This window comes from Somniosus microcephalus, chromosome 17 (genome assembly GCF_052327205.1).
Source record: "Somniosus microcephalus isolate GS21.2 chromosome 17, FLI_Smic_1.0, whole genome shotgun sequence".
In the NCBI taxonomy this organism is placed as follows: Eukaryota; Metazoa; Chordata; class Chondrichthyes; order Squaliformes; family Somniosidae; genus Somniosus; species Somniosus microcephalus.
Genome location: NC_141003.1, coordinates 67,821,703 through 67,835,899, shown reverse-complemented (window position 1 = coordinate 67,835,899; position 14,197 = coordinate 67,821,703). Strand labels below are relative to the sequence as shown.

The window sequence follows — 14,197 nt, the reverse complement described above, 5'->3', positions numbered from 1 at the left end:
AGCGGGGGGGGTCAGTGAGAGAGAGCAGGGGTACGGCGAGAGAGAGCGGGGGGGTCAGTGAGAGAGAGCGGGGGTACGGCGAGAGAGAGCGGGGGGGGGTCAGTGAGAGAGAGCGGGGGTACGGCGAGAGAGAGCGGGGGGGGTCAGTGAGAGAGAGCGGGGGTACGGCGAGAGAGAGCGGGGGGGGTCAGTGAGAGAGAGCAGGGGTACGGCGAGAGAGAGCGGGGGGGTCAGCGAGAGAGAGCGGGGGTACGGCGAGAGAGAGCGGGGGGGCGTCAGCGAGAGAGAGCGGGGGTACGGCGAGAGAGAGCGGGGGGGTCAGTGAGAGAGCGGGGGGGTCAGAGAGAGAGCGGGGGTACGGCGAGAGAGAGCGGGGGGGTCAGCGAGAGAGAGCGGGGGTACGGCGAGAGAGAGCGGGGGGGGGTCAGTGAGAGAGAGCGGGGGTACGGCGAGAGAGAGCGGGGGGGGTCAGCGAGAGAGAGCGGGGGTACGGCGAGAGAGAGCGGGGGGGGGTCAGCGAGAGAGAGCGGGGGTACGGCGAGAGAGAGCGGGGGGGTCAGAGAGAGAGCGGGGGGGTCAGAGAGAGAGCGGGGGTACGGCGAGAGAGAGCGGGGGTGGGGTCAGTGAGAGAGAGCGGGGGTACGGCGAGAGAGAGCGGGGGGGGTCAGTGAGAGAGAGCGGGGGTACGGCGAGAGAGAGCGGGGGTACGGCGAGAGAGCGGGGGGGTGTCAGTGAGAGAGAGCGGGGGTACGGCGAGAGAGAGCGGGGGGGGTCAGTGAGAGAGAGCGGGGGTACGGCGAGAGAGAGCGGGGGGGTCACTGAGAGAGAGCGGGGGTACGGCGAGAGAGAGCCGGGGGGGGGGGGGGGTCAGTGAGAGAGAGCGGGGGTACGGCGAGAGAGAGCGGGGGGGGGGGGTCAGTGAGAGAGAGCGGGGGTACGGCGAGAGAGAGCGGGGGGGGGTCAGTGAGAGAGAGCGGGGGTACGGCGAGAGAGAGCGGGGGTACGGTGAGAGAGAGCGGGGGGGGTCAGTGAGAGAGAGCGGGGGTACGGCGAGAGAGAGCGGGGGGGGTCAGTGAGAGAGAGCGGGGGTACGGCGAGAGAGAGCGGGGGGGGTCAGCGAGAGAGAGCGGGGGTACGGCGAGAGAGAGCGGGGGGGGGTCAGCGAGAGAGAGTGGGGGTACGGCGAGAGAGAGCGGGGGGGTCAGTGAGAGAGAGCGGGGGGGTCAGTGAGAGAGCGGGGGGGTCAGAGAGAGAGCGGGGGTACGGCGAGAGAGAGCGGGGGGGGTCAGTGAGAGAGAGCGGGGGTACGGCAAGAGAGAGCGGGGGGGGGTCAGTGAGAGAGAGCGGGGGTACGGCGAGAGAGAGCGGGGGGGGTCAGTGAGAGAGAGCGGGGGTACGGCGAGAGAGAGCGGGGGGGGTCAGTGAGAGAGAGCGGGGTTACGGCGAGAGAGCGGGGGGGTCAGTGAGAGCGGGGGGGGGTCAGTGAGAGAGAGCGGGGGGGGTCAGTGAGAGAGAGCGGGGGGGGTCAGTGAGAGAGCGGGGGGGGTCAGTGAGAGAGAGCGGGGGGGTCAGTGAGAGAGAGCGGGGGGGTCAGTGAGAGAGAGCGGGGGGGTCAGTGAGAGAGAGCGGGGGGGGTCAGTGAGAGAGAGCGGGGTGGTCAGTGAGAGAGAGCTGGGGCGTCAGTGAGAGAGAGCGGGGGGGTCAGTGAGAGAGAGCGGGGGGGTCAGTGAGAGAGAGCGGGGGGGGGTCAGTGAGAGAGAGCCGGGGGGGGTCAGTGAGAGAGAGCGGGGGGGGTCAGTGAGAGAGAGCGGGGGGGGTCAGTGAGAGAGAGCGGGGGGGTCAGTGAGAGAGAGCTGGGGGGGGTCAGTGAGAGAGAGCGGGGGGGGTCAGTGAGAGAGAGCGGGGGTACGGCGAGAGAGAGCGGGGGGGTCAGTGAGAGAGAGCGGGGGGGTCAGTGAGAGCGAGCGGCGGGGGGTCAGTGAGAGAGAGCGGGGGGGTCAGTGAGAGAGAGCTGGGGGGGGTGGTCAGTGAGAGAGAGCGGGGGGGTACGGCGAGAGAGAGCGGGGGGGTCAGTGAGAGAGAGCGGGGGGTCAGTGAGAGAGAGCGGGGGGTCAGTGAGAGAGAGCGGGGGGGGTCAGTGAGAGAGAGCGGGGGGGGTCAGTGAGAGAGAGCGGGGGGGGTCAGTGAGAGAGAGCGGGGGGGTCAGTGAGAGAGAGCAGGGGGGGGTCAGTGAGAGAGCGGGGGGGTCAGTGAGAGAGAGCGGGGGTACGGCGAGAGAGAGCGGGGGGGGTCAGTGAGAGAGAGCGGGGGTACGGCGAGAGAGAGCGGGGGGGTCAGTGAGAGAGAGCGGGGGTATGGCGAGAGAGAGCGGGGGGGTCAGTGAGAGAGAGCGGGGGTACGGCGAGAGAGAGCGGGGGGGGGGTCAGTGAGAGAGAGCGGGGGTACGGCGAGAGAGAGCCGGGGGGGGGTGGTCAGTGAGAGAGAGCGGGAGTACGGCGAGAGAGCGCGGGGGGGGGGGGTGTCAGTGAGAGAGAGCGGGGGTACGGCGAGAGAGAGCGGGGGGGTCAGTGAGAGAGAGCTGGGGGGGGTCAGTGAGAGAGAGCGGGGGGGTCAGTGAGAGAGAGCGGGGGTACGGCGAGAGAGAGCGGGGGGGTCAGTGAGAGAGAGCGGGGGGTCAGTGAGAGAGAGCGGGGGGGTCAGTGAGAGAGAGCGGGGGGGTCAGTGAGAGAGAGCGGGGGTACGGCGAGAGAGAGCGGGGGGGTCAGTGAGAGAGCGGGGGGGGGTCAGTGAGAGAGCGGGGGGGGTCAGTGAGAGAGAGCGGGGGCGTCAGTGAGAGAGAGCGGGGGGGGTCAGTGAGAGAGCGGGGGGGGTCAGTGAGAGAGCGGGGGGTCAGTGAGAGAGAGCGGGGGGGTCAGTGAGAGAGAGCGGGGGCGTCAGTGAGAGAGAGCGGGGGCGTCAGTGAGAGAGAGCGGGGGGGTCAGTGAGAGAGAGCGGGGGGGGTCAGTGAGAGAGAGCGGGGGGGGTCAGTGAGAGAGAGCGGGGGGGGTCAGCGAGAGAGAGCGGGGAAGGTCAGCGAGAGAGAGCGGGGGGGGTCAGCGAGAGAGAGCGGGGGGGTCAGCGAGAGAGAGCGGGGGGGGTCAGCGAGAGACAGCGGTGGGGAGTCAGCGAGAGAGAGCGGGGGGGGTCAGCGAGAGAGAGCGGGGGGGGTCAGCGAGAGAGAGCGGGGGGGTCAGCGAGAGAGAGCGGGGCGGGGGGGTCAGTCTATTTTCTTTTCTTTCCAGTTTTGAAGAAGGGTTCGACCCAAAACGTCAACTCAAATTTCTCTCCACGGATGTTGCCTGACCTGTTGAGTTTTTCCAGCATTTTCTGTTGTTATTTCGGATTTCCAACATCTGCAGTATTTTGCTATTAAACCTGGCTAGTCCAGTGGTTCAGGTGAACGTAAAAGATGCCAAGTCATCACTGAAGAAGGGCAGTGAGTTCTTCTGGTGTCCCAGCTATCATTGCCCCCTCATCCAAATGCACCAGTAATAGGTTCACTCATCTCCTTTCTACTTGTGGGACATTGCTATGTACAAAATGGCTGCTATTCTGTCTACAAGTACAAGGCAAAGTGCTTTGGGACATTTGAGAGATGTGATGAGGTGCAGTACAAATGCAAGTTGTTTCCTCTTGCTTTTCAGTGTTTGTTACTGGGGTAGGAGAGTTCCCGCATCCCACCAGCAAGGGGACCATAGCTCTACATCACCATGTCCCATCCCGAGTCTCAAAATAAGCATGCACTTCCTTAAATTAGAGTGCAGAGAACTACTATCCATCTTTCTGGGTTTCAGTAAGTAAGAGATCCATATAACTTGAGACAAAAAAGGAAAGTGGGAATATTGGACCTTTTGATGAAGGGCCCCAGCTGAAACATCCCAGCTTTCTCTTTCAGATTCTGATTGGCCTGCTGTGCATTTCTAGTGTTTTCTCTCTTTATACAGGGCCAGTAATAGTTTGCATTACTGTAAGTTCCCCACGGGTTGTACTGAGTCACTGCTCACTACCTCCGCGTTACTCTATTGCAGGTCTGGTCCAATTATGAGGAGCAGCCAGCGGAAGAAGCGGTGCTGCAGGTCGCAGAGGAGAAAGAACGCACAACCAACTACAAGCCTGTCTTTGTAACCGAGATTACAGACGAGCTCCACTTCTATGTGCAGGATGTTGAGACTGGTCAGTACACTACAGCTGGAGGCGCGAGGCGGGGTGGTGATGCCGTGCATTGTTCAATGGGCTTTTCATGTTACCCGCTTGGCTGAAAGAGACTGAGCCGTGGTAATAAACGTGCAAACCCTTGGCTAAGCTAAACCCATGGTAGCCCTGTGAGAACTGTGGCACTGTTTATCCAGCAGAGCCAAACATGCACAGTATAACAATGTTTATTTCCTTCAGTATAGCCAGATACAATAGAAAAACAGAGTTGACTGTGAGTGTAGGTGAAGGCTGTAATACATTTATCGTTTGGGATGTATTGGAGCTGTTTATACAGTCACCAAGCCTGTCCAGTGGGGAAACACCATATTGGAGTTTTTTAAATAATGGGTGCAGTTTTCCTTTAGGATTTTCTCATTTGTAAGTTTAGACTTGCTATTTCATTTCCATGACTGAGTTCCTAACTGCAGCTGTCAGACTGGCAGAATTTACCAAGTGGCTTCATGCAATGTACAGAAAAGGATGTGGCACAGCAGCACTGTGGCGATGGTCCGTAGGAAAAGAATGTTTCATTGCAACAAGGGTGAAATCTTTCACTGACTTACAACACCAAATGCAAGTCTTTCTATATGATATATCGTCCATTACTGGAATATTTATCTTCCCTTTACAGCCAGAAATGTGGAGTTTATTGTTGACCAGTATTTTTTGTTTTGTTCTGTAGTAATACACTCATGTAAATGAGAAAAAGCAAATATATTTTAAATGATTTAAGAAGTCTCGGCAAATCGGTCGAGCATAAATGAGAGGATGTCCTGCTGTGGTCAGACTGCACATTGCATCCAGTTCTGAAGACAATACAGGAAGAGTCATTTTTTGTGGAAGTAGGCAGTCTTTATGGTGGAGAAGATAATGGGGTCAGAAGATCAACTCGGGTTGACTAGGATGCCGAGGTTGCGAGCCAGTCTGGTTTAGCCTGTGACGGTAGCCAGTGAACGAACTGTGATCGTGGAGGCAGCAGACAGTATTGGATCTGTGAGGTTTACTGCTACCATGACAATTATTGTTGTAGGAGATGGCATTCATTTTCTGAAGGAGGTAAGCAAAGTAATGGGGACTGAACTTGGGGGAATTTGGTCGCCAGCAATGAAACAATCAATAGCAAGCTCAATAGCTTCAATAGGTATTCTGAACAGATAACACAAGGTGTGTAGGAAATCGGGATATTTAGCAGAGAAGGCTATCGAAGACATACAGAAAGGCTAGGTGGCACAGTGAGCTGGAATGTTGTCCTTTCATCTCTAGGACCTAGATTTGAATGCTGCTTGGCTCCTCTCTCTCCTGTAAGATTCTCAAGTGAAATGAGTTTGTTGGAGTCCCAACCTATCTCAGTGGCTGTAGATCTGCACTACATATTGTCCACAATTCTGCCCTAATTTGGCAACCTCTTTCAGAGAGCCTATTAAGATAGCTGCTATAAGAAATGGAAAATCCCAAAATGTTGTAGTGAGGGCTTTTTGGATTTGATCAGGTTATATTTTCTGCCTGTTGATGGTGAATAATATTTACCCCATTGCTGATGCACTGTAGAGAGAGCTGTACTGTGCATCCAATCTGTGCTGTTTGCAAATTCATGACCTGGGACTGCTCAGTGGAGCTTTACACGATATCTAACCAATGCCACACCTAAGGGAGGGGTTGATGAGACAGTGGAGAGGGACCTTTTATCTTGCTTCTAACTCATGTTTTATATGACCCAGATGATGTTCATGTTGGCACTGGACACAGAAAGTTGAAATTTGAATTCTCCTCTATGATAGCAAAGATTATTTTAAAAAGATGCATGTTGCAAATCAGTCGATAAATGTTACGGTACGCTCAACTAGAGTAGCAGTCAGGGTCTTGCAACAGGCAGGGAACAGAAAATCAGAATTTCCACTCCAGATTCCCTATTCCGTGACTTCTGTTGGAAAATGCTCAAGTGTGGATGTCTGGTAGGATAGGATTGGGGTTGGTTTTGATGAGAGTTCTCTTTCTCTCTTCTGCCACTTCCCTATCCCAAAGGTCAAATATCCTGTCGCTACTCATTGGGCTCACGCTTGAAGAGGCTTACCAGCTGGGGTAGATAACCCTGTGCAGATTCTGCTGGAGCATTTTGCAGACCCTTTTCTGAATATTTCGGAATGTTATCCCCGTGCCTTACCTTCAGAATCTTTGTAATTGAAAGCCTCTAATTACCAACATTTGGCATCTGAAGATAATGGTGTCTTCAGCAGGGCACATATAGTTGGAAGATTCCAGCATTAGTTCATTAGAACCAAATGTAATAAAAAGTTAAAGGAATTAGACAATATCGTGGCTTCCATCCAAATATCTGGTTGAGCACTGACAAGACTCTGTGGGGAAATGCTGATTTCCCCCCGAGTACTCTGGTATTTTTATAGGTCTTTAGCTTAATTGCTCGTCCAACCACAGTCAGAATAATTGTGTTATGACGGAAAACCAGTGCAGTGTCTTTGGAGTTCTTTCTTTAACTCTTTCTTGTCAGAAATTGAGTAAGTGCCTTTTTACATATCCCAAAGGTAACTAGGTTTCCACCCTCAACTCAAGCTGAAGGTAGTACAGTATATAATATAACACATCATATCGAAACACCCAGAAAGTCCACCCCATTTTCAGAGTTCATCTCTACCTTTTGACCATATCCCTTAATTCCTTCTCTCTCCAGAATCACATCTAATTGTCTCTTGACCCCATTTATATATATATATATATTATATTAAATCCACTTAAATAATATTTTTAGCAACTTATTCTACAGTTCCATTGCCCTATTGAGTGGGAAAATCCCCCTAACTTTCCTTATTACTCCTAACTCTCAGTTGTTTAGCTTGGGCTCAGTTATTTTCACCACTTAAATCTCCGCTAAGGCTGGCACCTTTTCCCAAGTACAAAACAGAAGTAGAGTGGGGTCAGGGTTTAAGTTCTGATTGCTTTGTTGCAGATGAAAATTTATTGAAACTCTTAATAATGAATGCCTTCACATTATAAAACATTGTGGAGAAAAGTACACCACTCTTTTTTTTTAAAAGAGAGACTTTGGCCTTCAGCTGTACAGTGTAAAAATTTCCAGCCAGTCAGCTCGAAAGACAGGTGTCCAGTCCAAAACAGCAGAAGTGGCAAACCTACATACAACATAAGAAATAGCAGCAGGGGTAGGCCATCCAGCCCCTCGAGTCTGCTCCACCATTCAATAAGATCATGGCTGATCATTGACCTCAACTCCACTTTTCCCTTGATTCCCCAAATCTATCTATCTCAGCCTTGAATATACTCAAAGACTCAGCATTCACAGCCCTCTGGGGCAGAGAATTCCAAAGATTCACAACCCTCTGAGTGAAGAAATTCCTCCTCATCGTGGCCTTAAATGGCCTACCCCTTATCCTGAGACTATGTCCACTAGTTCTAGACACACCAGCCAGGGGAAACAACCTGTCAATCCCTTTCAGAATCTTGTATGTTTCAATGAGATCACCTCTCATTCTTCTAAACTCCAGGGAGTACAGGCCCATTCTACACAATCTCTCATCATCGGACAGACCTCTCATCCCAGGAATCAATCTAGTGAACCTTCGTTGCACCCTCTCCAAGGCAAGTATATCCTTCCTTAGATAAGGAGACCAAAACTGTGCACAGTACTCCAGGTGTGGTCTCACCAAGTCCCTGTAAATTGTAGCAAGACTTCCTTACTCTTGGGCTCCAACCCCCTTGCAATAAAGGCCAACATGCCATTTGCCTTCCTTATTGCTTGCTGTACCTGCAGGCTAGCTTTCTGTGTTTCTTGCACGAGGACACCCAAATCACTCTGAACACCAACATTTGAAAGTTTCTCACCATTTAAAAAACATTCTGTTTTTCTGTTCTTCCTACCAAAGTGATTAACCTCACATTTCCCCACATTACACTCCATCTGCCACCTTACTGCCCACTCACTGAGTCTATCTATATCGCTTTGCACACTCTTTGTGTTCTCCTCACAGCTTACTGTCCCACCTAGCTTTGTATCGTCAGCAAACTTGGATACATTACACTCGGTCCCTTCATCTAGGTCATTAATATAGATTGTAAATGCTGAGGCCACAACACTGATCCTTGCGGCACCCCATTAGTTATAGCCTGCCAACCTGAAAAAGATCCATTTATCCCTACTCTCTGTTTTCTGTCCGTTAACCAATCCTCTATCCATGCCACAATATTACCCCCAACCCAGTGAGCCCTAATCTTGTGTAATAACCTTATCGACTGCTTCCACTGGTTCCCTTTTATCAACCCTGCTAGTTACATCCTCAAAAAACTCTTAATAAATTTGCCAAACACTATTTCCCTTTCATAAAACCATGTTTACTCTACCTAATCATGTTATGATTTTCTAAGTGCCCTGATACCACGTCTTTAACGGTGGATTCCAGCATTTTCCCAACGACTGATGTCAGGCTAACTGGCCTTTAGTTCCCCGTTTTCTCTCGCCCTCCTTTCTTGAATAGCAGTGTTACATTTGTGACCTTCCAATCCGCTGGGACCGTTCTCGAATCTAGGGAATTTTTGGAAGATCAAAACCAATGTATCCGCTATCTCTTTAGCCACCTCTTTTAGAACCCTAGGATGTAGGCCATCAGGTCCAGTGGGCTTGTCGCCTTTCAGTCCTATTAGTTTCTCTAGTACTTTTTCTCTACTTATATTAATTGCGTTAAGTTCCTCACCCTCATTAGAGCCTTGGTTCCCCACTATTTTTGGTATGCTTTTTGTGTCTTCTACTGTGAAGACAGATACAAAACATTTGTTTAACGTTTCTGCCATTTCCTTATTCCCCATAATAACTTCTCCTGTCTCAGCCTCTAAGGGGCCAACGTTTATTTTTGCTACTCTCTTTTTTACATACTTGCAGAGGCTCTTGCAATCTGCTTTTATATTTCTTGCTAGGTTTCTCTCATTCTATTTTTTCCCTTTTTATCAATTTTTTGGTCATCCTTTGCTGGTTTCTGAAACTCTCCCAATCCTCAGGCTTACTATTATTCTTCGCAACATTATAAGCTTCTTCTTTCAACCTAATGCTATCCTTAACTTCTTTAGTTCGCCACAGTTGGATCACTTTTCCCGTGGAGTTTTTGTTTCTCAATGGAATGTATTTTTGTTGAGAATTATGAAATATTTCTTTAAATGCTAGCCACTATCTACCGCCATACCTTTTAATCTATTTTGCCAATCTACCTTAACCAACTCGCCTCTCATACCTATGTAATTGGCTTTATTTAAGTTTAAAACTCTAATTTCGGACTTGGGCAAGTCATTCTCAAAATTAAGGTAAAATTACATCATATTATGATCACTTTGCCCCAGAGGATCCTTTACTATGAGATTGCTAATTAACCCTGTCTCATTACACAATACAAGATCTAAAATAGCCTGTTCCCTGGTTGATTCCATGATGTATTGTTCTAGGAAACTGTCCCGAATGCATTCCATGAACTCGTCCTCCAGACTACCTTTGCCAATTTGATTTGTCCAGTCTATATGAAGATTAAAACCCCCCACGATTATTCAATTACCTTTGTTACAAGCTCCTACTATTTCTTGATTAATATTCTGTCCCAACGGTATAGCTACTGTTAGGGGGCCTATATACTACTCCCACCAGTGTTTTCTGCCCCTTGTTAGTACTTCTCTCCACCCATACTGATTCTACTTCCTGATCTTTTGAACCGAGATCCTTTCTCGCTACTATCCTTATGTCATCCTTTATTATCAGGGCTACTCCCCCTCCTTTTACATTCTGCCTGTCTTTTCGAAACTTCAAGTACCCTGGAACATTTAGTTCCCGACCTTGGTCACCTTGCAACCACGTCTCTGTAATGGCTATTAGATCAAACCCATTTATCGCTATTTGTGCCACTAGTTCGTCTATATTGTTACGAATGCTTCGTGCATTCAGATAAAGAACCTTTAATTTAATTTTTTTTACCATTATTCCCTGCTTGGACCTTATTCTCCGCTGCACTGCTACCGTTAAACTCTTTGGGGGAGAAATTCAGTAGGTTGCGCACCCGTTAGCGCCTTAAGAGGGCGCTAAGTGGGTCGCAAGCCAACTAGCACCCGGGCGCGGCACTGCCCACGCCTCCCGCTAAATTCCGCGGGACGTTCGTGGTGGCGCTAACCGTTAGCGCTGCGCCGCTGTCGATGACGTCATCGGTGTGCGCAGCGCCCTGCTGACGCCTCGGCTGCGATATTTGGCAGCGCCCCCTGATTTACCGCCGGACGCTATGTCCAACCGGTTCAGGGGGGCCTACCTGCGGCCGGGGAGGCGCAAATTAAAGGCGAGGTGCGGGGCGGCCATTTTTGTTGTTGGCCGCCTGCCAGCACCTGCCTGCGCTCCCGCCCCCAGCCTCCTCCCCCCACCGCGGAGTGCCGGCTGCGCTCCAAGAGCCCGGCACTTCTCCTCGGTGCCGGGCTCTTTTGCCTGCATTCCCGATCCTCGGGGGCTCAGCTGGGCCCCAGATCGCGCTGCACAAGGCCCCTCCCCTTTAAGAAGGGGAGGAAGGCCTGCAATACCGCAGCGCGACGTGCCGCAGCGTGTGGCGCTGCGGCACGTAGCGCCACAATATTCACTCGCAGCGCCCCAAGAGGGATGCGGGGCGCCTCCAGTAGCGCCGCGCTTCCCTTTGGGGCGCGCAACAACTCAATTTCCGGTGGGCGGGCGCGAATGTTTCCAGGGCGCTACTTTTAGCGCCCTGGCGAGGCTGGCGCCCCAAACGGGGCTATACTCAATTTCTCCCCCTCTGTCCCTTCCTGTCACACTACTTATTTGTACCCAAATCGCTACACTGCTCTATTGCCTTGACCTTTCTCTTTAGATTTCTAAATTTCCCCTAACCTGATCCCATCCACCTTTTTTTAGTTAAAAGCCCTATCTATAGACCTAGTTAGTCGATTCGCCAGGACATCAGTCCCAGCCCGGTTTAAGTGGAGCCTGTCCTGACTGAACACCTCGCTCTTTCCCCAGTACTGGTGCCAGTGCCCCATGAATTAAAACCCCTTCTTCCCACACCATTCTTTGAGCCACTGATGTAACTCTCTGCTGCTTGACCCTATGTCAATTTGCACGTGGCTCAGGTAGTAATCCAGAGATTATTACCCTTGAGGTTATACTTATTAATTTAGACCCTAGCTCCTGAAACTCCCTCAGCAGAACCTCATTCTTAGTTCTACCTATGTCGTTGGTTCTTACATGGACCACGGCAACTGGATCCTTCCCCTCCCACTCCAAGTTCTTCTCCCGCCGTGAGGAAATATCCTTAACCCTGGCACCGGGCAGGCAACACAGCCTTCGGGACTCTCTTTCGTGGCTGCAGAGAACAGTATCTATCCCCTTGACTGTGCTGTCCCCTACCACTCCCACATTCCTTCCTTCTCCCCCGACTTGGATGGCCCGCTGTACCATGGTGGCATGGTCAGTTTGCCTATCGTCCCTGAAGTCCTTTTCCTCATCCATACAGGTAGCAAGTACCTTGCACCTGTTGGACAAGGTCCAGGGCTGAGGCTCCTCCATCACTACATCCTGGGTCCCCATACCTTCCTGACTCAAGTCACACCCTTCTGTCCCTGACCACTGACGAACTCTAAAGTACTATTTACCTAAAGGGTGTGACTGCCTCCTGGAACAAAGTGTCCAGGTAACTCTTCCCCCTCCCTGATGCATCGCAATGTCTGCAGCTCGTACTCCAGCTCAACAATTCTGAGCCAAAGTTCCTCGAGTTGCAGACACTTATTGCAGATGTGGTTGCTCGGGATCACGATGCTCTCCACAAACTCCCACATGCTGCAGTTATGATGTCACCCTGATATTTTTGTTGTTTTTGAATCGGAGCCCTGCCGCTGCTTTAATTCAGGTCCGCTCTCGGGCCGCTCTTTATCCTCTCGCCGCTGCTTTAATACAAGGAGCAGTGGGTATCCGTATTCAGTTATCAAAAAACTATATTATCAGACAGCATTACAGAATGCTGCTTTACTTTTTTTTAATTATTCGTTCGTGGGATGTGGGTGTCACTGGCAAGGCCAACATTTATTGCTCATCCCTAATTGCCCTTGAGAAGGTGGTGATGAGCCGCCTTCTTGAACTGCTGTAGTCCGTGTGGTGAAGGTACTAACAGTGCTGTTAGGGAGGGTGTTCCAAGATTTTGACCCAGCCATAATGAAGGAACGGCGATATATTTCTAAGTCAGGATGGTGTGTGACTTGGAGGGAACCTGGAGGTGGTGGTGTTCCTATGCTCCTGCTGCCCTTGTCCTTCTAGGTGGTAGAGTTCGCGGGTTTTGGAGGTGTCAAGATAGTAACTCAAAGACTTCAGTATAAAGAAAGACTTGCATTGATATAGCGTCTTTCACGACTTTGGGGCACGCCAAAGCGCTTTACAGGCAATTAACTGTTGTAATGTAGGAATCGCGGCAGCCAATTTGCACACAAATCCCACAAGCAGCAATGTGACAACGACCAGATCATTTGTTTTAGTGAGGTTGGTTGAGGAATAAATATTGGTGTTCCAGGACAGAGAGTTATATATTTGACTGAAGCGGAGACTGGCTGTGGCATTTGTTGCCATGGGTGCTTAACAAGAAAGAAACTTGGTCTAAACCAGATGAGGGTAGCTGAATTATTATAGGGAGAAATTTCACCCACTTGAATTAGATGAGATTCTTCAACGAGTATTAAAGAACAGTTGAGTCTTGGATTTGTGAAACTCCTTGATAAATACATTTGGCAAATGCATCACCTGCTAATGAGCCATAGCAAAAAGGTCCTGGGTTCATTCCTGTTGAGTTAGCTGGTCTCAGCCAGGGCAACAGTTGAGGGTGCTATGATAGACTTCTGGACTAGGAAGAGGAAAAACCAGCCAGAGTGGGCTCAGCTGTGACCACACAGTTTAACAGTCTGTTGATGCTCATTTCTTGGCATCATGTGAAGAATGGGCACTTGGTCACCCTTCCAGAGGGTTGCAGATACTTGAATTGCCCTCTGGGGTTGGGCCAGTTCCTCTCCAGTCTTTAGCTGGTTTTTGTTCTTCAGCCACTGTGTTCCATAGCGGGGATCTCTCATATGGTGACGGTAAACTTGCCAGACTTTTTAAGATGGGCAGCCAGGACGATGCTCTTACTGGTCTGGGGCCAGTAAGCAGACTGCACTAAGATAGTAACAGTCACACATGCACACTGGCCCAACTGTCACTGCCAGTCTATGCACATACAAAATAATGAGCCCCGCAGTACTGGCAGCTTCCTGCACTATATACCAGTGAAGGTGACTACAGTAGTATGGTTAGCTCGTTCTCCCAAAACTGGATTTACAATATAAAAGTAGCATTTAATTATTTTCAGTTTAAAGCTGTGCTGATCTTTAATTATTTTAACAACCATTCAGACCTGTCCTTCACTACCCTTCCCTTCCCCCCTCATCAGCCAGCACGGATGGTAATGGTGTTCGATTCCGTTGGCCCTAGAACGACTCCGTGACCACATCCAGTAACTCTGGTGGCCTGTGGCCCACAAGATTGCACCTTATTGATTCTTTTTTGTTTGAGGCTGCAAGAGAGTCTGTTAGTAAATTGTGTTTGGACTATCTGGAAAGCCAATTGGAAAGGGAGCCACAGCCGCACAAGCTCCCCATACAAAGCAGCCTTTCTGTCCGGGGACAGGCCAACGTAATGAGGAATTTTACCCAAATTAACCTACTGTGAGCAGCAGAGAGTGCAAGTATTGCTTTTAATCAGCCGTCAGACTGGCCACAAACCGGAAGCTGCAAAAGATTTTCAAAAATATGGAATGAAATTGGTAATTGCAGAAATCCCAATCCAATCCACTGGCTGTGCTGAGAACCCTGACCAATCTATAGTCCTACTTCAATTGGATCTTCCATTAATTCTTAATGGCGTAATTTCTTCCAGTTCTGTGGGGGATAT

The 14,197-nt window shown here is 50.7% G+C and overlaps 1 protein-coding gene across 1 annotated transcript in view; it reads left to right on the top strand.

Moving 5' to 3' along the window:
- snd1 (staphylococcal nuclease and tudor domain containing 1) overlaps positions 1-14,197 on the top strand; it is a 1,037,556-nt gene that overhangs the window by 896,869 nt on the left and 126,490 nt on the right. Inside the window, exon 18 of the mRNA XM_086010590.1 lies at positions 4,068-4,212. Within this exon, the coding sequence (XP_085866716.1) occupies positions 4,068-4,212 (145 nt within the window). The remainder of the gene's footprint in view (positions 1-4,067; positions 4,213-14,197) is intronic.